The sequence below is a fragment of the Pseudopipra pipra genome, chromosome 21 (assembly GCF_036250125.1).
Source record: "Pseudopipra pipra isolate bDixPip1 chromosome 21, bDixPip1.hap1, whole genome shotgun sequence".
Lineage (NCBI taxonomy): Eukaryota > Metazoa > Chordata > Aves > Passeriformes > Pipridae > Pseudopipra > Pseudopipra pipra.
Window position 1 is genome coordinate 11,532,605 of NC_087569.1, and position 27,296 is coordinate 11,559,900.

The 27,296-nt window shown below is 42.8% G+C and overlaps 2 protein-coding genes across 3 annotated transcripts; one reads left to right on the forward strand and one right to left on the reverse strand.

Moving 5' to 3' along the window:
• Positions 1–310: 310 nt before the first annotated feature.
• Positions 311–6,273, reverse strand: XAF1 (XIAP associated factor 1). The gene is made up of 8 exons (XM_064678211.1): positions 6,030–6,273; positions 5,238–5,373; positions 4,187–4,243; positions 3,149–3,401; positions 2,293–2,360; positions 1,682–2,020; positions 1,125–1,194; positions 311–466 (listed from the first exon to the last, which is right to left on the reverse strand). Exons 1-8 carry the CDS (start codon positions 6,059–6,061, stop codon positions 438–440), a joined length of 984 nt encoding a protein of 327 aa, XP_064534281.1. The 5' UTR covers positions 6,062–6,273; the 3' UTR covers positions 311–437.
• A 2,268-nt stretch (positions 6,274–8,541) lies between these two features.
• SLC13A5 (solute carrier family 13 member 5) lies at positions 8,542–27,096 on the forward strand. 2 transcript variants are annotated; one of them, XM_064678209.1, is made up of 13 exons: positions 11,348–11,446; positions 12,623–12,730; positions 14,987–15,115; positions 15,863–15,999; positions 16,423–16,637; positions 17,960–18,131; positions 19,168–19,290; positions 19,818–20,030; positions 20,682–20,803; positions 21,069–21,187; positions 22,426–22,587; positions 23,562–23,699; positions 24,474–27,096. In XM_064678209.1, the coding sequence occupies exons 2-13, from the start codon at positions 12,626–12,628 to the stop codon at positions 24,600–24,602; spliced, it is 1,764 nt and encodes a 587-aa protein (XP_064534279.1). In that variant the 5' UTR covers positions 11,348–11,446; positions 12,623–12,625; the 3' UTR covers positions 24,603–27,096. The 2 variants fall into 2 exon arrangements, with proteins under 2 accessions (XP_064534280.1, XP_064534279.1); XM_064678210.1 differs by lacking the exons at positions 11,348–11,446; positions 12,623–12,730 and adding an exon at positions 8,542–8,562 and having other exon boundaries at positions 24,474–27,011.
• Positions 27,097–27,296: the final 200 nt, after the last annotated feature.

Below are 27,296 nucleotides of genomic sequence, written 5' to 3' on the forward strand. Positions count from 1 at the left end.
TGTTTTCTAATTTCACTGGGCCATGTTTTGATAAACACCAAGTTCTTAGCTCTCAGTGAGCATGAGAGGAATTGGTGGCATTCAACATGACAAGGTATTCTGAAATTCCTTATTTCCTTCTCTCCCTCAGAAGATATATTTTAAAATAAGCTGCTCTCCTTGCAGAACCAGGTGGCAAAAGGACATTCTTAAGGCAAGCTTGCACAGGAATATTTGAAACAACACCTGTTGAGCCCCCATCACTTTTACAGTTTTCTAGTGAAACCTTTAAATGCTTCTCTTGATAAGGAATAAAAAATCTGAGTCACTCTTTGTTCTTAATCCAGAGTAGCAAGTCTGCACTTTTATTTGCCGATAAAGCTATCATATTTCCACATGGCCTTTTGCTAAAGCTGAGCTGAAGATTCAATCTGAAGACGTGCCCCTGTTTTCCAGATTTAATCACGAATGCTGTAGAAAGAGTCTCCTGAAACCAAACAAAGCCCAGTTATGAGTGTTTTTAAAGTTTCAGGTTTACAGCCTTCCTATGTCATCACTCAGTTGAATAATATAAAACCCTTACAATGCAGTTCAAATAATTCATGTAATTACCAGGTACTCACTTTTATTTCAAGACCAGAGTCCTGTAATTCAAAACTAGAGAAACTGCCTATTTCTCACATTGGTGCTTTCTCTCTTTAATTCACCAGGAAAGAAAAGTTTTGCAGGGAGAAGTAATACATCATTTACTGAACCAAGCAGAAAAAGGACAGATTGAGAACAACGGCTTTCAGTTTCACTTAATTAAACTGGACTGAGAGGAAATGACTCTGCCAGGAACTGAAAACCAGAGAAGGATGTTCTGGTCTCTGCTTCAGTAGGGAAAGTACTGCACTGTTCAAAGTAGCTTAATTTGTGAGGCACAAGACATGTTAGTTTGAGTCAAGAGAGCAAAAACACACTGGCTGTGGAGCAATGCTTCCTTAGTGCAACCTCACAGAAACCCACTGCGTGTTGGAATCTAAAGACCTTTGTGTATTAGCTTGTGTTAGATATACTCCCTCTTGCAAAATGTTCCTGTTAACACAGTGTAGAATAATCCTGAATTATGAAATCTATTCTAAATTTCTGAAATTCTGCGATACCTTTTTCCCCATGGCTTGATTTTTGTTTCATCCTAGCATTTTGCAAAGTTGTCCAATGCAGACATTTGATCTAGAAAAATAAGTAACAGTCATATCAGAGGAAAATTTAATATTATATTCAACAAGCCATCATATTCAGTAGTGAGGCAACTGGGCCCCTTTGTTGGGATGGAAAATTATCTAGAGCTTAATATCTGATGCAGCTGAGATACAGTCCTACTATTTGCTTAGCAGGAACAACATCAGCCCTCAGCAAATAAGGACAGTTGCTGAAGACTTTCCAGGATATGAGCTTAAAATTAATGGCCTGAGTCGTCATTATTTTCCTAAAACTCAAGCACATTATAGATCTTGTTTGTGTAGATGTAAGCATAAATAGTCAATGGAATTAACAAATTCCACACTTTATGAACAGCGTGTACCTATGGCCAACATATCAAGAAGTTTTGGAATGCAGAGATGGGCACTAGGGTCCTGGGCAGTGTGAAGATAAGTAGTGACTGTGTAGGTATGGGCCTTTCCAGATAGGAGGCCAAGTCCAGTGTGTGACTTCTCACCTCATGTTTCCGAAGGGTTGGAAGTGGCAGTAGAATGTCGCAATGGTCACAGGTCACCAGCATGTCAAAAGCCTGAGTGTCTTTAAGAGCTTGAGGTGATGTGGAACATCCGCCTCTTGTGGGAGACAGAAAGCCAATCTTTTTGTTCTTTAAAGGTTTGGAGGTCACTGGCTGCTCCCTTTCTTTCCCTTTGGGACGGACATCTTTCCATGCCATTGCATTTTCAGAGGAGGAAGAGGGAGCCAGGGAGGAAGAAGACTGTGGTGGAGCACCGATGAGGCTTGAAGCTGACTGGCCAGCAAGAACTTTTGTCAGCTTATGGGCTGCATTGCATTTATTCTGTTAAAAGAGAGTATGCCCAATGAGGTGAAGATTGGCATTGCACCCAACCCTGTGGCCATGATGTGATTTGGGATAGAGGTGAGGCCTGGGGAGGGACCTTGGACAGCCCCTCCCAGTGATGCTTCAGTGCAATGCACTGTATCAGGACACTATGTTTGAAAAGCCAAGACACACTGCCCTTTCTTAGCTAATATACAGCTTTTTGGAGAAATAACCTGGCTGGAAATTAAGCACAAACCATGCTCTTGCTCAGTTTCAAATATGCTTACCAGATGCTGGGAGTACTGGTCATCTGGGAATAACTTACTGCACTTCTGACAAAGATTGCCACCAGTACCTTCAGAAGGGAAAAAAAATTAAGAGAAACAAAGCATTGACCCTAGTTATCCAGACAGGCTGCTCAGATCCACTTAGAGTCTCTGGTTCTACAGAAACATAGAATGCTGATTCCACTGGCCAAAAAGAAATTTGAGCTATGACTTCATTTTGCTTTTGGCACAAACGTAATCCACCTTCCCTTCTCAATTTCAGGATATTTGAAATTCCATTCCAGTCCCATGTTTTGCGTCTCAAGATGCTTCACTCTTACCCTGGCCCAGCTAATTCTGTTGCCAGGAGGGTTTGCTCTCTATAGTTTATTTTGCCAACCACTGCACCTACTGATGCCTATTCTTTTCTGGAATAATTGACTAGATTCATTAATTTTTTGTCTTGACATACTCTGTCCAACACCTTAGGCCTAATAAAGCTGCTCTCAACTTCAAGAAATCAAGGTATGCATCCCTGGCTTTTGTGTACAAAGTGGAAGGAAGTTCTAAATCACATTTTCTCCTGTGCAACAAATAGAAAGATGAACAAGTTTCACTTATTTTCTGACAGAAGGAATTTCTCTTCCAGGATATAAGAGAGGCATAAAAGAACATGGCCGATGAGCTACCTGTCAGTGGAACCACACTGGCTTTACAATACCAGCATAATAGAACACAACACTTGGCCCTTTCACCATGGCTGGTTAAACAACAATCAGCTCCAGGCTGGATTACCAAGAACTGTAGAGAAGGCAGGAGAATTTTCATTGAGATTTAACAGTTGACCCAGTCCGTGACAATGAGGAATTTTGCTTACCAATGGGGCGAATAACTGTTGCATTAGTGGATGCTTCACTGGTTTGAAAGTCCACATCCTTATGGTAGGACAGACCACTGTTTGGACAGATCTCCTTGTGTTTGTGCTGGTCCTTATACATGATGTATTTGTTACACTCCTGACACCTCTCTGTTCGGCTGGCACAGGTGTCCAGGTGTTCCTGTAGCTTGTTGAAGGGCATTTCAAGGTCACAGATGGTGCATTTCATGGCTCGTTTTTGGCACTCCTTGTTCTGTACATGAATAGACAAAATTATTGCAAATTTCCTATCAATATTGAGAGAGGGCATTGAGTGAGAGCAATGAGTGGCTGTTTAAAAACATTCTCCTTAAGGGTTATCTATAAAATCAAATGCAGGCATAGCTGCATTAGCAGTTCATCTGTCTAGGCTATCTTTATCTTAGGATGATTTAGGCAATATAAGGCAAAATGAGAATCAACAGCTGTGAAGATGTTCTGTGCCAGTACAGGTCAGCAACAGAGCACAAGGCCACCTAGAAAATTCCAATACTTCAGCTACCACTGCCACAGGAAGGCTGCTGTGTTTTCACTGCTTTAGTTCCTTAAAATGGTTAGACTACAGCTAGCATGGACAGACTGCTCTCACTTCCAGCCTCTGCGAAGCGTTTTTGTGTATCTTCTCTCATTGACTCTCACCTTGTATAATCACTCATTCAGAGAAGCAGGCAATATGAGTGTGGGAGCAGGACAGAAATGTCTTGGAGGAGCCCACAAAGAACATCAGATCGAGATATCAAGAATGAGAAAGTAATAGACTATCTCCTGGAACAGACTGTCCCATCACAACTGGATGGGCAACCACCATGGGCACCCACTTCATACAAGGGGGGAAAGTATGCCAAAACACTGCGGCTCTTCAGAGATTTAAGTTTCTTCATGGTCCAGGACAGGAGTCAGGGATTTACATGTTTTTGCTGTTGAACACATTAGAGTGACTTTTGGTGTCTGATCAAAAGGGTCAGCCTGGAAGTAAAAAGTATTGCACTCCATACTTACCTCATGATGCTCCAGCTGGTATTGCTGCATACTTTGTTGACAAAGTCTGCATCTGATCTGCAAGCAGAACATACAGAAGTTCACAGAAGGATGGTTGATGCTGTCATATATCAATAAGCTTCAAGCTCCTGAGATCTTCCTGTCATTTTCATCCCAATCATCAACCAGCTGTTGGTGAATTTTTGTTTCTCTGTCTGGCCTGAGCTGAGTTGATGAGATTTTGAGGAAAACAGGTGTCTGATGATTTTTCAAAAAACTGTCATTCTGTGTGAGGATCCAGTTCTCAAAGATACCCATATGAAATGCAAAGTGTGATGTGAAATAGCATGTATTTAAAATTTTGACTGAGTTTTAACTAAAAAGTATAGGTATGATATTCAGCTAGTCTAGATTATAACAGCCACTCTGAAAACATTGGAGGTAGGCTGGTTTTCTAGAGGTTTGCCATGAGAGTTACTCATGTGTTCTGTTAAGTAACTGAGTTCAACGGAATTGCTAAAACAATGCAACCAGTAAGACAGAATAAAAAAGTCATGCCTGTGTATTCATGCTTCACCATAGTGCCTCTAGCTACAGAGTTCTTAATGCTACACTAAAAATGCTACTGCCTTCCTGTATGAAGAGCTGATAAATGCACTCTGCCAGTTCAGCTTTTGTTAAAAAGGTGAGTTGATGTCAAAGCTCTGTACAAGCAAGGTTCATGTCAGATCAGGTACTGTCTGTCTTCCTCTACTCAGATCATTTGCCCTGCCTGCTCAGGCTAATTCACAAGCACTAGGAGCACATATCATCTGTAGTTTATACTGCTGAGGAAACTGAGATACCGTAATAGAAGCTTCATTCTCTTAAGCTAAGTGTGCAATAAGATCAGAAGATGTTGTAACCAGGCCTAAAGGGTCATAGCAGACCCTTACAATTTTTCTGGTCAAACAATTACAGAAATTTAAAGCTGGTTAATATAGAGCACAGTAATGTGAACATACTACTTCAGGGCTGGAAGGGCTCTTTGCTAGTTGCAAGAAAACCCCAAAGAACATGTAGCATTCCTCACCTGTTTGTGTGCTTCTGTCTGATGGTCTTTCATATCCTTTTGAGCAACTGGTTCATCACATTCTGGACAGAGGGTAAGAAACCGCATGCAGTGGGCCTCATGGAGGGAGAAATTGGCAGCAGACACATCTCGTTTACTATCGAGCATATATGGGAGAGAAGAGTAAATGAACTTTTTTCCTTTGTTACCAAATAAAATTGAGGTTAAGCTCATGCTTAACCCTTCTAAGTTTGACTCTTTTTTTTAATTGCAGTGCTTCATTGCCTTCATTCATATAATTTTCCCAATGGCCTTGCTACTGTTCAATATACACCAAGCTATGCTACCCTCATGGCCCCCTTCAGCCTTCTATTCTATGAGAAATGGTCAACTACCCTGGAAAAAATGAGTATTTTATCACTTAATTGCAAATATAGCAAGAGAAAGAACCATCAGTCATGGGGGGAAACTGAGGCAGCTGGTGGGTTTGGCATGGTTCATGCACTGACTCTTTTCTCTGCCAGATACTGCAAAATTGCCCACAAAGGTATTCTGTAAAAAGAGAATATGCAGCAGAGGAGAGAACTGTGGAAGAAACATCTGCACAGCAAAGCAGCAAGAGTACAGCATCCTGGAAACGTAAAAATGCATTCAAAATATTTTTGTTTCCTACTCAATAGCTAGTATACTCATGTGGTGTGGTTCTTCCTCTGCTCCCCCTCTTACAGGAGACCTGGATAACACCAACGAAAATCCTAAAAACTCTTGAAAGCCCCCCTTTTGTAGGGGTGGAGAGGGTGAAAGATCACTTACCAATTTTTGCAGAACCTGTTCTCTCCTGTCATTTTTCCTTTTATTTTACTGGATATCCTTTCTTCTAAGAGCAGAGAGGAATCTAGGAAACGAAACTGAAAGGCTCTGTTGCAGTAACTCCACCCCAAACAGCTGTTTGGCCAAAAATTCTTTAAAGGAGAAACAGCAGTATTGCCAGGCAAGTATTGGTTATTGGTTTTAGGTGTGAATTCCACACAGATTAGTTCGATAGTCCTTAGAGAAACTCCGGGGTCTCAGTTTCCTTCTTTCCCACATAAGTTTGATTTACAGTAGCTTGTTCAGCAGCTGGCAGGGTTCCTGGGCCTGACCGCTCTGTGCCCTCAGCCCCTGCCCTCACAATCCGGGCCCGGCCGCACCCTTCGCCCGCGGAACGAGGAGCCCGTGGCGCCCTGAGGGGCCCGAGAGCTCCGTCCGGGCCGCGGGGCCGCAGCGCTGAGGGCAGGGGCACGAGGCCTTCCCTTCGCCTCTTGGGGATGGTCACGGTAGTATCCGGCCCCACAGACCCACCTTGGCCTCCCTCGGACAATGCTGTCTCCCTCGGACAAAATCAGCCAGCTCGTGGGAGGAGGTGTTCGCCTTCCATCACAACGGGGGAGGAACCCAGGGCCGGCCGCCCCTCCCCGAGCCCGCGGCCGTGCCCCAGCAGGTCCCTACGCCTCTCTGCTTCCCCAGTGACCCTTGGAGCACTTCAGGGCATCAAACTACGTGCCAGGTGAAATTTCCAACCCCTATTTCCTTCCTGGGGATACTCTGCTGTGGTTGGGATGGACCGGCAGCACCAGAGGCCGCAGGAGCAGCGGGTCCTGTCTCGTGCTGGACCTCAGCATTACATTTTTACGTAGAAAATTTTAGAAGAAATATAAGTTAGAGAGAAAAATAAACAGAACTTCACGTTTTCAACGCCGGTACCAGTACCTTCAGGAGTTTCTGATGGAAGACCAAGCATTTGTGTACCTGCTGCTACAACAGATCCCTTCCAGCTGTATGATAAGCGCCGTCTCTGATGTGACAGACCCTGCCCAGTGTGGAAAAATGATACACAGGAGATGCAGAAAATATGAACTGACCTTTTTTGTCTTTGAATTGGGGCAATAATATTAATTCTTCCACTTTGCAGAGGTATTGGAAAGAATAATTCACTAGTCTTTGCATAATGTATCAGATAGATATGCCATAGACAACAGCTGTCACAAATGTTACTCAGAAATTAGTGTGGTTCATTTCCCATCTAAACAAGCCCCTTCTGTCCCCCATCTTTCTCTGGAAAAAATGAAAAAGGGAGCGCAATAAACCATTATTAGATCTGGGAATAATGAATGTTTATCTGGATTTTGTAACACAAATTATGTAATGAAGCAGAGAAAAGGCTTTTGAAAAAATATGTTAATGAGATGGCAGCTAAGGGAGAGGTTACAGAGCTGCCAATTTTGAATCAAATTTTAATGTGATTTTCTTCTGGATCTTTTTTTCTTTTGTCATCATTAGCCTGCAGAGCACTTGAATGTGGTTTAGGGCTTCATGCAAACTATGCAGGACCAATTCTAGGTCAAGAAAGCCTGATCAGCAACACAGACTGAGAAAACCCCACTGACTCAAAATTCATAATGAGAGCTTTTATGTAGAAAGTTGTTGGGCACAGGGATTGTGCTGAAAGGACTGTTCGTTCAGAGTCTCAAGAGCTTTTCTTGGAAAAATATCAGATGCTCCACTGGGAGCTTAGTTGAAAGCTACTCCTGAGCAGCACAGTGGACTGCCAGTAGCTGGGAAAGCCTGATTGGAGGGAAAATGGAGAGCAACGAAACAGTGGTTTTCTCTGAATGCCGGCAATAACTCTGTCCATTTAAATTCTGTGTAAACCTTCAAGTACATAATATTACTGTACAAGACCTTCTCTAGGCATCTTTTCAAGGCAGACATCACACAGAGGTAAGTTTTGAGCTGGTTATTTTTTAAATGATTTTCAAAAGCCTAAGGAGAAATACTTCTTTTTCTTTAAAGTCCTAGAATGTCTCGGGGTCAGTTGTTTTAATTTTTGTTTCTCAGCATCAAGTATGATATGTCTTACAGTCCTTGTTTAATTTAATTTTGTTAAAACTTCTGTACCTCTGGGTACATGAGCTTGCAACATGAAAGAACTTTAAAAAGAATGTGAGGAGAATTTTTATTGTGAGAAGGAGTAGCAGTTATCTAGGTCAAATGGACTGCTTTAGAACAAGCAAACTGTACTTGTATGCTTGGGCAGCATTTGAATTAGAGGCAGAAAATATGTCTATCTGTAATTAAATGAACCAGCTGCTGCCTGTAAAGCCTCCTTGGCAGCAATAACCGGAGTAACTGGGATAATTGGCTTGTAGTGAGTGTGATATATCAGAAAAGCAGCTTCTCAGGAATGAACTAAACTATAATAAAATCTTTATTTTCCAATTTTTCCACCTGGACTGATGACCCTGGAATTCCTACCTTCCAAGTGGAATTGATTTCTAGTCCCTTTCTAATAACCCCAAAAATGCAGGTCACCCTTTTTTAACTGGTCTTCAGCAGTGTCCCATTTCCAAGTAGAACTCAACAGTGGTTCATATCATTGACTCTGGTATCTGAAGTACAAAAGGGAAGATTGCAAGACTGTGTATGGTTTGACAATGCTGTCAAGTTTATCTAGGCATTTGCATATCTTGAAAGGTGTGGCTCTTCTGTCCCAGCTGTTCCTGTGCCCAGCCATAAGTGGCCCATTCTCTTGAGCTGGCTCTGGTGCTCACTGAACACTTCACTGAACCTACTCACCTCGCTCACAGCAGAAAAATGTTCTGCTTTCTTTATCAAGTTAAATCGAATAAGCCCCAAAGCCCCCAGTTGAGAAATGGCAAGAAGGCCAGGGCAGGTTGGTGTCAGTGAGCCACAAGATGGGCTTGGCTCTTTTACTCTAACCCTTGGTTCTTGGCATGCTTCAAAATACCTGTGTTTATTAGGGCAGCAGAACAGCAAATGGGAGCAGTGGTGTCTAGCAACCAGGAAAAGGGATTTCAGGTACAAGAGACCTGATTCAGCTCCTGGTTCCAACTCATGTTATCACCCACACCTAAACCTCTTTGTAACACAAAGATTTGAGTTCCTTTGTAAACTGATTTGAAATTTACTACCAAGAAGAACAAGAGCAGCACATTGTTCAACACAAGGGCATCAAAATTTGGCCCAAAGGCTGCTACAATATTCTGCTTCTAAATGGTGTCTGCAATCAAAAGCTAATTTTACCCACTGCCTTTAGAGCAGTTGTCAAAGCCAGTGCTGTCTGCTATATTCAGAGCAGTACTGACTGGAGGAAGGGATCCCTTTCTCTTGAAAGCCTGAAGTTAGTGCTCAGTTAGCATGAGCTGAATTTCAGGCTGTGGGAGGTTTTTATTTGAATGCTCTTTGGACCACCTAAAACTCCTCCTGGATGTTTTGCGAGCACATAGGCTCTCTGCAGCTCCCTTCTGCCTGGCTGTCAGACCTGTCTGTAAAGCAAACAGCCAAAGCTTTGTCCATCTTCTTCTTGGCACAGGAAAGAGGAAGCTCATCGTCAAATTACGTGAAAGAGCTGCCATTCCTGTAGCACGCTCATGTCCAGCCAGTGCCAAATGCAGCTCAGTTGTAAGCATATTTTGAGGGAAATGGGGAACAGCTGGGATACTTGCCAAATGCAACATGCTTCTCCATGCTTCTCTCTGCTGGTGCAGGCTGATCTCTTAGAGCCATGCCCAGTCTCAGCCTATACTGTAAAGCCCTCTTTTACCCATCTTGATTATGCATTGCACAACTTTCCCACCTCTTTATCTGAATGTAGATGTCTTCTCTCTTGTCCTCACTCAGTATTCTTTTTCCTGCCTGTGTTGTTGCAGTTTGCCGTAATACTTGATTTTGTGGTTCTAACATCTGGATTCAGTCAACTTCTCACTCTCCTGGTTCTTACAGTAGAACATGAATTGACACATGTAAACCTCCAGTGGTTTATAAAATATTGGTGGATGTATCTTAAATATGAAGTGTGCAGTGGCAGGATGGCTTGAACAAGGTGGTATCAAGGTCAGAATTTACCTTTCAGGTTTCCAGGTTCAGTTCAGTGCAGGACCTTGTCTTTGCTGCTCTGCCTCAGCCAGATGTTGTGATTGGTTTTAGCTGAATTCCTAGCAGACTTCCACAGGAATTGTAGTTGGCACTAATTCGACTTCTCATCCGTCAGCACTGTTGTTGTTCATGAAGAAATATTCCACATGCACTTCAACAAACCAACCTGCTCTCCTCCTGAAGCAAACCTCTAGAAAAGGAGCCTACTTTACCAAAGAAATAAAGAAGTAAAACTTGCTCATTTCCATGTACCCACTTGAGATTTCTCCCCAGTACTGCTTTAATCAAATGCCTTAAATTTAGAGTTTCTAAAGGCAGCTCATCAGTGCTGGTCTTCATTCATGAAAAGATTACAATTGCTTAGTTTAGGACCTGGATCTCAGAGAAAAAATGCTCAAATAAAGAAAATCTAGGCATGCTATCTTTCAAATCTGAACTCAGTGTTTTTCCTATCTCTCTCTCTCTTTCAACTGGTATTAACCACGCACCTCTGCCAGAAGCATTGGGAAGTGGGTATTTATCTCTAAGGGCCAAGTACTTACTGGTCTTAATTGACACCTCCCTGTTTTCCTTCTTTGCTCCTTCCTTTCTGGTCTATAATCTCTTGAGAGGCCTGCACCATCTTCTCATCCCTGTCCTAAGTCAGCTGATCATAAGAAATCCAGGGACCAATGCCTCTCCCTTCATCCCAAAAGTACACCCTTTGCTGGTGTGGTGCTCTGTGAGCATCAGCAGGGGGTACCCATTACCTTTCGGTGTGATTCCCTATTATTCAGATGCTGGTTCTTTTCTCTAAGTCTTTTTCTGATTTGTTCCATATTATTGGAAGTACTTTGCCTGGCACACTGAAGGCAAGTTTGCAATAATTCTGCACAATAAGATATTGATTCCCTTTTCTGTATTTGACAAAAAAGGACTGAGGCATGAATTAGCTAATTGAACTGCCCACAGGAGTCCTTGCTCTCATCCCCAGGTACAGTAAGCAAGTCTCTTTTCACAGGATTATTCTATCTAAAGGTATCAACACATTTGTTGCCTTTCTTTTCTTTTTTTTTTGCACTGCATCGTATTGAAACGAGAAGACAACAAATCATGTTTGCACTGGTCTATCAGAGTGAACCCTAGTACAACTCCTTTAGAGCTAACTATTTGCATTTTCTTATTTGTTTGTAGTCCTTTTTCTTTTTTGACTAGGAACCATTTTTTCACTGGAGATTGGCCACAGGAATGCAAGTTTTGGCTGATTCCCCACTTTCTGCTAGACTTTGCACTGGTGTGAAGTTTCCTCTGTGTTGGTAAGTTACCCAAAGGGACTGCTGCAAAAGGTTTGAAGATTTGGAATCTGTCCAGATCCGGTTGGCTACTGTTTTCCTTAGTGGGCATTCACTGCTTTTATAAATGAACAGTAACATTGGAGTGTCTTGTTTTGAACTTCTGTCACTCAAGTTCCTCTGGTCAGCAGAGGACAAATAGTGCAAGCTGTAGTCAGAGCTCCCTCATTACTTGCTGTGGAATCTGAAATTCTTTATTTCAGTGATAACTGCTTGGTAAGACTGTATGAAGAGACTGTGGATCAAATTGTTGAGATATGATTTATGCTAACTTCAGTTTCAGGTGACTGTTGACATCCCAGAAGCAGAGCCTAAAATATCAACACTTTGTCTGTCCTTAGTCTAGTTTCCAGTCCCTCCAGTTGTTCCTTTCTGCCTTCACGATGGCACTGGCCAACCTGTCAGTAGGGCCATCCCTTCGGTTTCCGAGGCTGCACTGTAGATGAAGTCACTGAATTCAACAACATTAAAAACAACCTTTCAAGTTAACCTTTCTGGGTTATTTTTAACCCACATCCAGACGCACAGTGCCTCACAAAATAATAACGAAACACAGCCATGCATGCCTGCACAGACCTTTGTTTTGGGGAGACCTCCAATGCGGTTTTAACTCTCAGTTTCCCTAAAGGAGCCCAGTCCTTCCTCACCACTGTGTGAATGATCGAGGGACGATCCTCCCGTGGCGCCACCAGCACCTCCCGAACGTCCAGTGTCAGCACTTCGGTCCCTGCACACGATGTGTGAATCCGTGCTTGCTGACACCTTTCTGTGGGCGCTGGGAGCAGGGAGATCGTTCTTAAAACATTCTCCCGACTGGTGCGGTAGCTGATACAAGCCATTGAGCAGCTTTCCTCGGCATGGAGGGGCTGCAGAAGCCCCGCACGGAGGTGGCCGTAAGGGAGGGGTCCGGGACCGATCCCGGGGTGCCGGGCAGGGAGGGCGGCTCGCAGCGGGGCCGGGGCGCTCGGGGCGGCTCGTTCGCTGCCCGGCCGTGCCCGCGGCCGTGCCCGGGGCCGCCCCCGGCGGGGCGGGCGGGACGTGTCGCCCCCCGCCGTGTCCCTCCCGTCCCTCCCGCCCCGTACTTAAGGCGGCGGCGGCGGGCGCTGCTCCCGCTGCCGTCCTGACCGTGTCACCCCACAGAACATGGCCCCGACGTGCCTGCGGCCCCTGCTGCGGTACCGCTCCTTCGCCATCCTCTTCCTCACGCCGCTGCTGCTGCTGCCGCTGCCGCTCGCTGTGTCCACGCGGGTAAGTGCCTGAGGGGTCCCTGCCCTGCTGCCCGCCAGGAGATCCCACTCTGCCCTCGGCGCCTGGCGCTGCTCCCAGGGGCTCCCACGGACCCAACCCATTAGTGCAATTAGATGCAATTCATTTTGGGCCAAGACAAATCCATGCGTAAGTGGCCGGCGCGTTTGGAACTGTGTCCTGTATTCTCTCGAAGCAGTGGCAGTGGGATGAAGGACAGGAGTGCGTTCCCCAGCTCTGCTGAGGCGTTGGTACTCTGCCCGTTTTGCTTGGTGGCATTCTGCATCCTGGTGCAGTTGTGTGTATGCACTGATGAGGGTTTCAAATGCCGTATTCTCCAATTCACATCCTTCTTACACCAGGGATGGCAATAGCACAACTCCTTTGCGTTCAGTGGAGTGATGCCAGCAAACATTGAAATAACCCAGTGAAGAGTTTGAACTTTAGTATCCTGTAGCCTTCTTGACCAAATGTGAAAGCTCTGTTTGCAGTATTTTAGCCTACTAGAGCTTTGTAGGCTATTCTAATGCTCAAAATAGCCTTTCTGAGCGACTTGTATTGCTCTCTGTTTTAAAGTACAGGAAAATTTCATGTGTGTTTATAAACCAAATTGCCATCCCTTTGGTTACCTAAGTAATATCAGCCCTGCCTTTCAGTTGAATGATGGTGTTTTATAGAACAAGAAATTCCTGACTGTTAAACTCTACTTTGGTCAAAACTAGGAAAGATAATTTCCCTAAAACAATTAAGTACATCTTCAGTTTTCAAGTATTTGTAGGCATATTGTGTTACCAGTCTAATCTGAGAAATGACAGTATTTCATAACAGGGAGTAACATTCTGTCACTGACTGCCTTTTGATCTCTCAGCGAGGAGGCAGGTCACTGTACAGTTGATACAAAACACCAAAGAAACATTCTGTGACTATTCTGATAAATCACAGGCGGACATAGGCATAAATACAAACATATATTTAATTCCAAACGTTTGGTTGTTTGAATTGGCTGTGGTTGTTGGAGTTAATTTATAAGCATGGTTGTATTTTTGAACTTCACATAAATTATTTACTCTCTACTCTCTAAGACCAATGTTCCTTCTCTGTTGTGAATTTTATTCACTTACAGTTGTCTATCTGTCTTTCATATTGGCAACAGATTACCCACAGTCAGTTCTAGCCCTGAGTTATTGTGGTACAGCATGAATTGTATCATGAGCTCACCTTGTATATATAAAAGGAAGAGACTTCCTTGGGATCTATCTGATATCTTTTAGTTTCTGAATAATTTTTTTTTCAAAACTTTTTCTTTTTTTGGGCTGTAAGTAATCTCCTGGAAACCTGACAGAAAAAAAAATCAAATTTCTTACGAAGACTGTTTTCTGGTTCTTAAACTTCTCAACAAAATGAAGGAAAACTCAGACCTATTTATAAATATCACCTGACAGTAGTTTTTAAATGTCACTGTCACACCATTTATTTTAGCAATAAAGTCTCATTTGTTGTATTAGAATAAAATCCTATAAACACATGCTGTAAATATGAGCAAATACTGGACTACAGAACACTGACTTCACCTTTCAAACAGTTCACTGTTAGCTAATGAATGCTTGCTTCTCCCAACAATTTTGAGAGTACAAACCAAGGAAGGCTGCGCTACAGAAATGCCTCATCAACAGTCCAAAAAGACAGGTTGCAACAATTCTAATCTAGGGAATCCCCTTAGCAGGTAAGCACAGTATGATTTAGGAAAGTAATTAAATACCTGTAACGTACTTAGTTACCAAAAAAACCCCAAACTTTTATTTTAAGAGTTACTTTAAAAAACTAACACACCTCAAAGACTTGTGAATTTCAGGCAAGGTAATCATCCACAATGGGAAATTTGGCCATCCATTTAAAAATATTTAACTCACTATTGCTGTTCTTGGCTCCTAGAAGTGAAATCTGCTGACCTCAACTGCCAGGAGGTAATTGCACATGGCAAACTATGCACTTACCTAGTTGTGGAAGGTTTGTTTTTCTCACACCATTTATTTTGTGTGGATGGATTAAAACAAACACTATGTCTTCTTTGTCAAAAAGATCTTTTTATACAAGTGACTTCAGAATGTGGTTTAAAAGCACAAGTTTAAATCCTCATTCAGCATAACTTGTTAAGCTGCAGACAGTGTAGTGTGTGAGCCTTTTTTAAGAGCTACCAGTATGTTTCTTATCTTTAAAAATGGTTTTCTATGCTTAAATGTGTCTTCTGTTATGTTTCAGGAGGCCAAATGTGCATATATCATCATCATCATGGCTGTGTATTGGTGCACTGAAGTGATCCCCCTGGCTGTCACTTCCCTCATGCCAGTGGTATTTTTCCCTCTGCTTGGAGTTCAGAGCTCTAAATCAGTAAGGAACTCACTAAATCCAGCTCTGATACAGGGAAATCCAGTGCTCTGATCCCTCATCAATATTTAGCCAACAAGTCTGTATTAGTGTTCAGGGTTCTTGTATAGGAAGATGCTGAACTAAATACACATTTGCCCAAAATGTTAAGAGTGGGGTGCTTGAGTTGGTAGAGGGGAGGGTCTGTTTTGTGCGTGGATCCTGCTGGAGAGCATCCCACTAGTGCCAGCAGTTTATGTCCCATGAGAGAGCAGTGCGGACAGATAGATCCTCTGGGAGATCTCAAAATGCACGGGACAAACTTCTGACAGGATAGACAATGTGGTGCCAGCAGGTATGCTGTGTCCTCAGCTCATCCTGGGCTGTTTCCAAGTTCTGTAGCCCAGTCACTACTGGCCAAGAAGCTGGTAAAGGCAGGTATGGTTGCTAAATGTGCTGAGAAACCCGTTTTGGAGCTCAGTGTTTCCAGCACCTACACCATACCTTGAGACCCTAACAATGTTTTAGGAAACTGTTGTGCTTTTGTACAATGATGCACAAAGAGTCTCTGCACAGACAGTTCAGCATTTACACAGGGGATTAAGGGTTCAGGAAACTGCAGGGAGCTCTGAGGTTGCAGCTGCATCTTCTGCCAGTGTTGGATGGGGCCTGGTCTAGTCCGTGGCTTTGAGAGGGTGGAAGGCAAAATGTACTAGTGAAGCAAGCAAAAGGCAACATTTGGGCCCCTGACTTACCTTTTCTGTCTTTCAGGTGTGCTTGCAGTACCTCAATGACACAAACATGCTCTTCGTTGGAGGGCTGATTGTTGCAATTTCTGTTGAACAGTGGAATCTTCACAAAAGGATTGCACTGAGGGTCCTTCTGATTCTTGGGGTGAAACCTGCACTGTAAGAGTATTAAATTGCTTCTTTTTTGCCTTTTGTCAGTTTAGCAGAGGCCTAGGGGTGGTGTTTAACCATCAGCAGAGGAAGGATCCTTCAAGAATCTCTTTAGCTGCACTTGCACAGAGTTTCCAGAGGTGAAGTCTAGCAACAGGAACAGTTTATTCGTCCTTAAGCCAAAACCAGTATCTGACTAAATTGTCGAGGCTTGCTACTGGGGACAAAATTATGACAGTCTGAATCATTCACTGGGATTCCTTCAGTGAAGGTGGCAGAGCTGTCCTTGAAGGGAATCTGGTCCTATTCTCTATTATTGGATACTACACACATCCCCATTTGGGCTCTGCTCTCCAAATTACAGTGACTACAAAGCCAAGCAGTGTCTGTTTGCTTTCCTCCTTTCTCTTCTGCCTATTTCTCTCTTTTCAGCCTCATGCTGGGATTTATGATAGTCACTGCCTTCCTGTCCATGTGGATAAGTAACACAGCCACCACTGCCATGATGGTTCCCATTGTCCAGGCTGTCCTGGATCAAATGGACAACACAGAGTATGATGTGACCATGATGGAACAAGCAATTGGGCAAACAAACACAGTGATCGAGCTGGAGGAAAAGAGCACATCAGATCCTGCTGCAGTGTGTGGTAAGGGCCTGCTCACCAATGAGCTGATGCTACTGAACTTACTACACTCACAGTTGCTGAGCCTAGAAGGAGTGCTTGGTACCTTTTCCAAGGGAAGAGGATGGTAACCTGACTGAAAACCCCTAATACATGACATTTAGGTTTTACAGAATAGCTTCAATTTTGGTGGCTACCATTTTGTTATACTAGTGCTAGATCCCAGACAGATTGTTATGTTCTTTCCTTTGAGGTGGAGTCATTCTCCCAGAATTTCCCTAGACTTAACTGTCTGATCAGGGAAGTGAAAAACATATCCTGTGGGAAATAACCATCCAAACCCCCAGAATCCCACTTTCTAAATATTGTGATTATCAGTGGGGATTCAGCTTCCAAGCCACATGTAAGAATATTTGAAAAAAAAATATGTAAACACAGCCTATTTTGATTCTAGGGTAATAAATATCTCTTTATTGACCAGACTGTATGTGGAGGTGGGGAGAAGAAAGAGGACTACTTTAAAAGCCACATGGAAAAGAGTAGCTGGTGTAATTTGACTCACAGTAGACCGACTGCTCTTTGGAGCACTTTAAAGTATGATCTTACCCTTGATGCTTGTTTCCTCAAGGTCCTCTGCCAATGCCATGGTTCTGCAGTAGATTTCATTTGATTTGAACCATGTGCACAAACTCAGTCTCTCTCATTTCACTGGTCTGCTGTGCTGTTACAGAGGGCTGTATTATTAAATGTGATTAAAGACCAGATCTCAAGTGTAGTGAAGGTAATAAGTGTGTGCAAAAAATACCCTTTGGTATTGTTGAATTGGTTGTAATTGCCATAAATTCTTTGTCCTGCTCCATTAGTCCAGTCAGACTTCAAGATTAGAGAACAATGGACACAGCAGCACAGTTTCACTGTTACTGTAAACTGATGTGACATATTGATTAAGTTAATGCCAAGCAAGAATTTGGTTTTCAGTGCTTTTTTTCCCTGCCCATATTCATAACTGTTAAAGCCAGATGGATTCTTACTGGGGGATTGGAAATGGTTCCAGTGACTACAATATCTGGCTGGTTGTAAGCCTCTCTGTGAAACAGGAAATTACTGCTGAGGAACCGTAGCACTGAAGTGGACAATAGCATCCTTGGATCACATAGATCCAGGCTGCCAGCCTCTCTCTTTAGCTCCTCATGAACATGAATCCAAAGTATTTAGTGACATATCTGTGGTTTCTTTGATTAAAATAAATAGCATATACAAACTGGAAGCACTGAGCCCGCAGACCCTATTCTGAATTCTCTGCCTCCCTAACTTTACCTCAGGCAAGTTGTGTTCTTTGTGTCTAGTCGTAAGCAATGGACAAGTCCCTGATGACCCCAGGTCTTCTGAGGAAAAGAAAATGCGGAAGCGTATTTGCAAGGGAATGACACTGTGTGTGTGCTATGCTGCCAGCATCGGAGGAACTGCCACACTCACTGGAACAGGACCGAACATGGTACTGAAAGGCCAGATGAATCAGTAAGTCATTCTTGCTGCTTCTTTTAGTTATACTGTCATACTGTTTCTGTGACCAACTGACTGGTCTGAGGTAGCAATTTCAGTTGTAAACTTTAAGGATTAAGTTGAGGAACTGAGAGTGAGAAATGTGTATGAAGTGTTGGATCTTATTTATTTGCTTCAACATCTTTTAAAAGGTAGCTATGAGATGGAATTATAGGTCTTCTGAGAAAATTGTAAATACTTGCTGGCAATTGACAGACAGCTGGTTGATTATGAGATATTGGTTCTTCTGCATTCTCTTTTTCAACTGAAATACAGAACATCAGAAGAGGAACTGCAGTGAAGAGCATCAGGAGAATGTAGATTACTCGTAAGTGCACTGAAGAGAGCCAAAAGTAGCTTAGCCTCTCCTACAGTATTGTTCCTCTATGCTGTGGTTGTGGAAACAGGACAATTATGTTGTACTCTCATTGCTAAACTGAGTTTGGGAACTGATTTACATGGAACCTAATCTGCAGTGGAAATTTTGCGAACTCCACGTCAGACCCTCAACACTGCTTTCTTCTATTGCAAGTACTTCAGCCTCAGCTACTGAATTATCTGTTGCTTTTAACACCCAGATGGAAGTTTGCTATTGATATTCTCCCTCTGATTGTTATTAGCAGACACAGGGAAGAGCAAAAGTTAGTGTTCTTAAAACACTGGTCTCATTTTTTCAGGGCAACTAGCACTTTGTCTTCTATTGAAGGGAACAGAAGTTCAGGTATTAATTTCAGGAAATTAATTTTCAGGAAAGACATTTCTTGCTCTCTTATTACAATGGACTGGGAGGAAGAAAGAACGTCCTGTCTTGGAATAAATAAGCAGGCATGTTGGAAGTGGAAGGTACCTAGAATGTATAGGAGATCTTTCAGCCACACTTATCTTACTGAGACCTAAAATATCAACATGAGCTCCTATATGCATCAAAGTACAACACAAGGAAAACTGAGGATCATTAAAGGGAGAGTAGATTATGTTTTGACATTCATAGAGAAAGCACTTTTCATTTCAGGTTATATCCCAACAATAATGATGTTGTGAATTTTGCTTCCTGGTTTGGATTTGCATTCCCAAACATGGTTCTGATGTTGGTGCTAGCTTGGCTTTGGCTACAGTGCTCCTTCATGGGACTCAAGTAAGTATTTGCCTACATGGTAGTGTCTAAACCCCTCCGTAAGCTAGTGCAGATCAGTGAAACAAACGCACTGACAAGTTATTAATTTTGTAGCACAGAGCAGTTCCCTTTTACAGCAACTTTTGAGGTCTGGAAAACGTTTTGTGTTCATGGGAGGTGTACTAAGGCAAAAGCTTTATACATTCTTAATCTTCAGAATTGTCTTTTTGTTTTTTCATCTCACACCTGTGAATTTCAGCCCTGGGAGAGTTGGCATAGCTGGTTTGCAACTGTTGATTCAAACCTGAGTTTTTCATCCTAGGTTACTCCAAACTGGATAGAGACTGGCATCCATTCATTGACCTCATTCTTCTGTGAGAACTGGCATGTCCCCACAAAATACTTTGACACTGTTGGAATTTCTTTCTTTGTGGCCTCTGCTGTAGTCTGCGTCTGTCCCTAAGAGTGACAGGTTCAGCGTGGCAAGCATGTTAAATCCCTCTAGTATGCTAATACTTACAGTATCTTCTTCTCCATTTTTCTTAAAGCTTTAAAAAAAGCTGGGGCTGTGGGACAGAGAGAACTGCCAAAGAAAAAGCTGCATACAGTGTGCTGAAGGCAGAAATGAAGAAGTTAGGCCCTATCTCTTACGCTGAATTCAATGTCCTCCTCATGTTTGTATTGCTGGTGCTCTTGTGGTTTTCCAGACACCCAGGCTTTGTAAAAGGCTGGGCAACTAGGCTCTTCCCAGAAGGAGAAAAGTAAGTTTTTACGTTTCTTTCCATCCTTTACCCTCTTGGTTGTGAATAAGATTAATTGATCTATGGTTTGACAGTTTGTACTGCAGTGAAGGCTGGAGACTGGGAGATGTAGCAAGCTGAACCTTTTAAAGGAAGAGAAAATTCTGTAATGCTGGTCTCAGTCATACTGACATACACCTTGGTATTTTGTTTTGCATGAGCTTCAGTCAGCTGTGGTGGCAATATCACCTCTAACCAATACCTTAGAACTCACTGGAAAATTGATTTTGTGCTTTGACTTCTTTGCATTGTGTGGCATGTTAAGGACATCAAATGCATGTTGGACCTGTCATTCAGGCCATTTCTTTACATGTCTGTCTCTTGAGATACAGCTGTTGAATCTTGGCTTCAGCACAGAGAAGGAACCCTGCTCAAGGAGCCATTTTCATCTGGGACTCTGGTTATTAATGTGTATTGTAGCTCATTTCTTTTATTACTGTGTTTACATTCTGGCAGGTCTGAGAGACCCTCAGATATGGGCTAATGACCTGTTTTGCTCAAGTGCCAGCCCCAAACAGGATGGCAAAGACCAGTGACTGGGATGCTGGAAGGCAGCCCTCTTCTAAGAGAAAGATGTCCATTTTCTAAGCTGTATTCTCTTTTCTTTGTTAGGTATATCACTGATTCTGCTCCTGCTGTGTTTATCGCCCTGCTGCTGTTTATCCTTCCTGCTCATAAGCCCAAATTCATAGCATGGAATTCAAGCATGTCTGACCCTGAACAGACTGAAGAAGGTATTTAAAAGAGGGATTGCAACATTGTGAAACAACTGGCCAGTTCGGTTAAGGAGGCAGAAACCTGCACTGGATTTGCATGCAGTTCTTAGAGCAGCTCACCTCCCTCACTTGTTGGCAAGTGAGGGTCCCTGCTCGTGTGTGTTACCCTCACCCTGTGCAGGTTTCTCAGTAATGTGCATCTGCCCACTGGTATCTTATAGAACAGGAGACAAAGTGTCTTCACACTCCTAAAAAATGTTCTACTTTTCATTTCTCACTTCAGATATAAAAAAGCCATTTTTATCAGCCCCGCTGCTAGACTGGAATGTGGTTCAGAGGAAGATGCCCTGGAGCATTGTGCTGCTGCTGGGAGGAGGTTTTGCTTTGGCTGATGCAAGTGCAGTATGTCCTGACTTCTGTTTTTCTCTGACTCAAAGGCGAACTTCCCTGGTTTGTTATCTAGTCCTGTATTACTGGGCATGCACCCAAAGCCAAACCCAGTAGAGATGTTCAGATCTGAAGGCAGATCTTAATTACCAAAAACTGTGAGGAGAGGTGAATGTTTGTGACTCTTTTTCGTGAATTTTTGTGCTCTGATCAAGTTTCTTTATTTTACCTCTTGGAGGCTGCCGAGTAGTTTGGGATCTTCACTGTCCGAATGTCCAGAAAAGCATCCTTTCTTATTTCTGTAATCATCCCAATCCCAGCCCTGGCTAGAAAAACAGAAGTATAGATAACACTTGTAAGATTTTCAGACCCATTTGAAGTTTGTTCAAAAGTTATATATCTTCAGACTTAAACCGAAACTACTACTGAAGTGGTCAGAAAGAAAATCATTGTGGTAGGTATCTCCCAAAACTCTGTACAATGGGGTTTCTTGAACTTCTTGTCAGTGGCTATTGCCAGGCTTCATTCCATAAGCTCATGCTTTGATCCTGTATTCATAAATTCACAGAAAAGGCATCTGAATTCCCAAACAGGAAAGAATCTTGAGGTGAACCGTATTGTTCCCTTCATCACTGCTAAAATGCATCTAAATCAAAGCAAGCCTTAGCTATCAGCAGTGCCATGCTTTGGGGAAATTAATGTTCACATCTAAGTTTTGTGGCTAATTAGGTTTAAACCATGGGGCACATGAAAGCTCTAGAGCCTTACATTCATCTACATACATCACACATAAATTACTAAATCTCAGCAGCATTAGAAGCCATCAAGTCAGAGGTTTTATAAGCTGTTTGAGTCAACTACTCCCTGTGTTCCTACAATAGAGCATTTGCACAGAATCATTATCTTCAGAAGCTATAGAAAAACATGCTAGGAAGCTTCTGGGTCATATATTAAGTATTTGCAATAGTCTCAGAAATAATTGTTTCTGTTTAGCAAAAAACCCATAATTTTATAACCAAAATGTGAGCAAGCTTCTTGGCTTCCAGAAGAATCAGAATAATGGGATTCAGTATTATGTCTGGCTGACAAAGAATTTCTTCTAGTGTTCATGACAGATCATTGTACTTTCCTGTATTATGTAATTCAGGACTCATTTTGCATTATTTTATAGGAGTGTCACTCATAACATGACTTCCCTGTTCGTGAGTCAGGGGTTCTCAGCCTCACTGAAATGCCCTTTTTTTTCTTGTCAGAACTCTGGTCTCTCAGCTTGGCTGGGTCGTCAAATGACTCCTCTGGGATCTATCCCCCCATGGGCCATTGCAACAGTGCTCTCGCTGATCATCGCTGTCTTCACTGAGTGCACCAGCAACGTCGCCACGGCCACGCTCTTCCTGCCCGTCTTTTCATCCATGGTAAGATTACTTCCATCCTGTTACCCTGTCAGATGGGAGATCAGAGTTAACCTGACAGTCTGGGTGGCAAAGCAGTGTTATATTTATTGTCTTGGATGTTTCTTCGGTGTTTTCTCACTGGAAAGGAAGCCAGATCATGAAGTGAGAGTCACTTTTTCAATACAGATCAGCAAACAGCAGTTACTTCTGGTCATTTTGCATTTGACCCATCAACTTAGAACTGCAGAACACACACACACAAAACCCAAACCAAAACAAAATCCAGCACTTTCTGATCATGCCTTTGAATGATTCATCTTCACGTTTTTGTGCTAAAATACACAAAGTGGCAGGCCTGATTATGAGAAATGTGTCATTTCCCATAGGAAGACAGAACAATTTTAAAACATACACAGGAAAACTTGGTAAGTTTCGCTGCCTTTTCTGAGTAGAATTCAAACTATAGCATAAAGGAAAAAATAGATTACTTTGTTCTTTAATTTGGAAAGTACAAGCACTTTATTCTAGACCATTTCATCACAATAAAATAACCCCAGTCAAGGTACTGAACTATTAGTGACTTGAATTGGCACTTAAATTCTGAGTCCCACAGAGTTTATGTAAAGTCTAAGAGTGTAACTCCATGTGCCTAGTAATTATAATCCAATCCCTCTGTTCCCTGGCAAAAGGGTTGTTCGAGGTCAAAGAAAAGATTGTTGGATATATTTGACCAGAACTCCAAATTATACCATAGAGCAAAACAAACAACAAGAAAGTATCAAGCCTTGTTCTTCAGTATTATGGGACAGGAAACAACAGCAAAGTTATCTTTAAGCACACGTGGATTTCAGGATAAAATGTTTGTAAATTACTCTGGTGATGTAATGCCAGGAAACAAAATGAACCTGTGTGTCTCAATGGTCTGGGATCGATTGATCCTTTACCCTTTTCTTTTGAAAGACCTCCAGTGTGATATTCTCTCCATTTCTTTGCAGGCTACATCTGTCAAGATCCACCCTTTGTATGTTATGCTGCCTGGTACTCTCAGTGCTTCCTTTGCCTTCATGCTACCTGTTGCAACACCACCAAATGCAATAGTGTTTTCATATGGCCAGATCCGTGTTTTGGATATGGTAAGATGATAATTGCCTGGTCTCTTATCTGACACTCTCCACTGCCTTTATCCTAAAATCTGGTGAGAGTTTCATTTTCTTTGCCAAGTATTTCCAAAGTACTGAAAGCTCTTATGGGCTGTAACTACCACCCTATGCCCTTCTCTTCTGCAGTGTTAATATTGTGATAAAGATTTGCATCTCTGAAGTAACAGTACTCTTCTCACAGGCTTTGGCAGACATACAGTGCAGCCCAAATAAAATGAAAAACTGACAAGTCATAAGTCTCTGAAACCTGAAGGGTTAAAGTGCAGGCGGTGCTCTGTAGTGTTCTGGGGCTTTGGACAGAGTGTCTGAGGCTTTGTCTCCACTGGAGCTCAAAGCAGAAGGCAGCAATCAGGAACCCTCAGCTCTGGTCCTCTGATTGCCTGCCAGACCACACAGGGCAGGTTCTGGGCGGAACACCCAAACATTATTGGTTTGCTAACTGGAGACTTGAAGACAGCAGAAGCTGTTCTCTAACTAATAAGAACAGCTTGTTGTACATACCTTAAAGCTCCTAGACTGGTTATATAGATAGCAAAGTGTTCAAAGGCTTTGCACAGTGTGTTCCCTAAGCAAGAGCATAAGGCAGTGGGTAAAATGGCTACTTCTGTGATTTATTTGACCATCTTTTTCTGTATGTACAAACAGGCCTTGCTGCAGTTTACTGTGCTGGTGTTTAGGTGTTGCTAGTTTGGACTTGCTGTGCTGATATTTGATTATTGTTGTTGGTTTGGACTTTTGTCCTCACAGGTTAGATCTGGAATAGTGATGAACATCATTGGAGTCTTCTGTGTCACACTGGCCATCAACACATGGGGAAGACCTATATTTGAGCTGGACACATTCCCAGCCTGGGCAAACAGCACAATGAACCAGTGAACAGTGAAGAATTCGTGTGTTAAACAAGGAAAGCACCCTTAATACTACTCCCTATTGCCCGAAGTCCTGTATAGAGTCTCATCACCACTTCAGATCCAGTGTCAGGTGTTTGCTGCCTTCCAGCAGTTACACCTCAGTTCAGGCTTGACCCAACTCAAACTTACTCCAGTCGTGCTGGAGCCAAAAGTGTTGTTCAGCTACACAACCCTAAGGAACATGTGTCTAGATCATAAGTATGATCACGTGATCCATTGTACCTCCAATCAAGGTCAAGAATTAGAATTTATTGAACTTTCCATAAAGAGAGGGGAGGCTGTTGTATCAAATGGTTTGAACTATTATATCACTGGCATGTACTTGTAAATCATTAGCATTGAACACTGCACTCAGGCAGGGGCTGAATATTCCTTGACTATTTCTTATATTCACAAGTCAGCAACTGTACAGAGAAATCACTGTGATCACTTGTTTAGGGAAGAAGGGGAATGTTGCATTATGCTGTGTTATGTTTGAGTTAGGCCTCAGCCATGTGGTGAGATCCTTCCAAGTCAACATCCAACATGCTTTCTCTTGCCTTGTTTTCACTCCCAAATCTCACTGCATTTAGACACCTTTATTGAGGGCTGAGATAACATAATTCTGTGCTGGTCATGATTCAGCTGATGTCTTGGGCAAGGATGGATTAAAGCTGGCTCTCTGTTTCTTGCACTGTGGTACTGTCAGGGCCAAGAGCCTTTACCTCTCTCAGCCACAAATGTGGTTTCACATGCCAACTAGAGTTTTCTGAGTGCCAGCCTGGAGATGACCAGTGGCCTACAGGACTTCACACCTATTGCCAAAGTTCCTGGATTAGCCCCTGATGTGCCTTATTAATTAACTCTGGAATTTTGGAGTGGAGTCAAGACATGAGAAAGGCTCTAATTGATGACCTGGTAAAAATTTAGGGACCAGATGTTAAGGCTTGTGCTGGCTGACAGTGATGGGAGTTGTTTTGTGTAGTTTGGAATTCATATCTTGGGAGGAAAGTGTTTTGTAGCACCTCTTTATGCCATTTATGGAACTGAAGTAACCTACAGAATGATTGTTATTGTGCTGGGTGTATTTTGTCAGTGGTATGTGGATGCTTTTCGTTCAGCCCTGGAGATGGAGGTGGGTGGGAGGTAAGGCAGTGTCTTATAACGGAGAGATCTGTGGCTGTGACCTGAGTTCTGCTCCCAGACTTTCTGTGCAGCCCCATGCAAGTCAGTTCACCTCTTTTTGCCTATTTCCCCTCCTGAAGAAGATGTCATGGAACCTATCTACCTCACCAAGGTGGTGTGAGGACATAAGGGTCAAATTCTGCACCCACGGTGGTTTCCCACCTCATGATAAGGGGTGCAAGGTACAAGTTGTAGAATTATAGAATTCTGTCCGGAAGATCTGGCATGTAGCATAGTAGTGTGTGTAGGTTATTTAAATAGTTTTCTTATGAATGTGAATGTTCTTTATGGAACTGGAAAAATATTCACATTTTTATCTAAAATTGACGAAAGTATTTATCCACAAAATGTCCAGGTGCTTTTCTAAGCAGAAAACTGCTTCAGCAATTGATTTTTGTGCCTTTATCTTCTGTGCTCTTTCAAGGTGCTAAGCACCATAAATTCTCCACTGACTGTTGTTCCTGGGTGCTTCCAGTAGCTCCCTGTCTGGCTGCATGTGGTGCAGTCTCATACCTCTTCCAGGGAATGGTGGAGCATGTGGATAAACACAGTTCCACTTGCAGAGTGTATCTGAGGAAGAGGCTAGTTCTAGGGCCAAGAAGTGGCTTGGTCACTGATGTTTGTCACCACCTGAAACTTATCACAGTATTTGCTTGAAGAAAGTGAAACCAGGAACAGTTGAGCACCTTCTGTGCTTTAGCAGTCACCACTCAATGCTAATTTGCCAGTATCTAAACATGATTGAGAAAGGGACTTTTTCTGCCTTCTGATTGACTTCACAGTGTGAGAACATATAACTGCTGCCAGGTACTCCATGGTGCTTACTCTGCTCTATTGCAAGTAAGATACAGAGGAGCTTGCATAGGTGGGTGACACTAAGCTTGGCTATTTCAGTTCATGCAGACCCAAACTCCTCTAAAACCAGTTCCAGCTAAAAGTTGTAGGACGGACACTTCCCTGTCCTGTTTGCAGAAAGGAACGTTCTGAAAGTTGCCCTCACCCCAGCTTCCCTCTGTTGCTGGGCAAGTAGGAAGCAAATGCTATTTTCATCAACAGGCACACAGGGTGATTTAGTGTCAGGAGTGCTGGGCCAGGGGAAGCATACATGTGTGGTAATAGAGTGTTGGGTTTATTGTAACTGGGATATATTTGATGTGTCACCTCTCTGTATACTGTTAATAGCAAAGGTTTCTTTTTGAGACACTTTTTTGACATCCTGTGATTGATTTGTATTTAATTTAAATGGGTGGGTTGCAGAATTAGAGCCTGGCAAATAAAAACTTCCTAGAGCTGTCTCCTCTCTGGCATGGGTTGTTTCCTGCGTAACACCATGGCCCACTTGTTTCTGCATTAGCTTCCACTGTAGCTTGGTGTTGCTCCAGTAAGATCCAGGAGGGGACACGCTGTGGTGAATCACTGCAAAGCAGAGATTTGGACACCACTGTAAGTGTCTTCTGACCTGAATATCAATGGTTCCTTCTCTTTCCTCAGCTAA

What these genes read in the sequence shown, in the direction of transcription:
- XAF1 (XM_064678211.1), bottom strand. Translation starts at nt 6,061, where the DNA reads ATGACAGGAGAGAACAGGTTCTGCAAAAATTG. An exon ending in AGACAGAAGCACACAAACAG is followed by an intron (nt 4,244 to 5,237) that starts GTGAGGAATGCT and finishes TTCTGCTTGCAG; the next exon opens with ATCAGATGCAGACTTTGTCA. An exon ending in AACAGTTATTCGCCCCATTG is followed by an intron (nt 2,361 to 3,148) that starts GTAAGCAAAATT and finishes TCCCTTCTGAAG; the next exon opens with GTACTGGTGGCAATCTTTGT.
- SLC13A5 (XM_064678209.1), top strand. Translation starts at nt 12,626, where the DNA reads ATGGCCCCGACGTGCCTGCGGCCCCTGCTGCGGTACCGCTCCTTCGCC. An exon ending in GAGTTCAGAGCTCTAAATCA is followed by an intron (nt 15,116 to 15,862) that starts GTAAGGAACTCA and finishes TCTGTCTTTCAG; the next exon opens with GTGTGCTTGCAGTACCTCAA. An exon ending in AGATCCTGCTGCAGTGTGTG is followed by an intron (nt 16,638 to 17,959) that starts GTAAGGGCCTGC and finishes CTTTGTGTCTAG; the next exon opens with TCGTAAGCAATGGACAAGTC.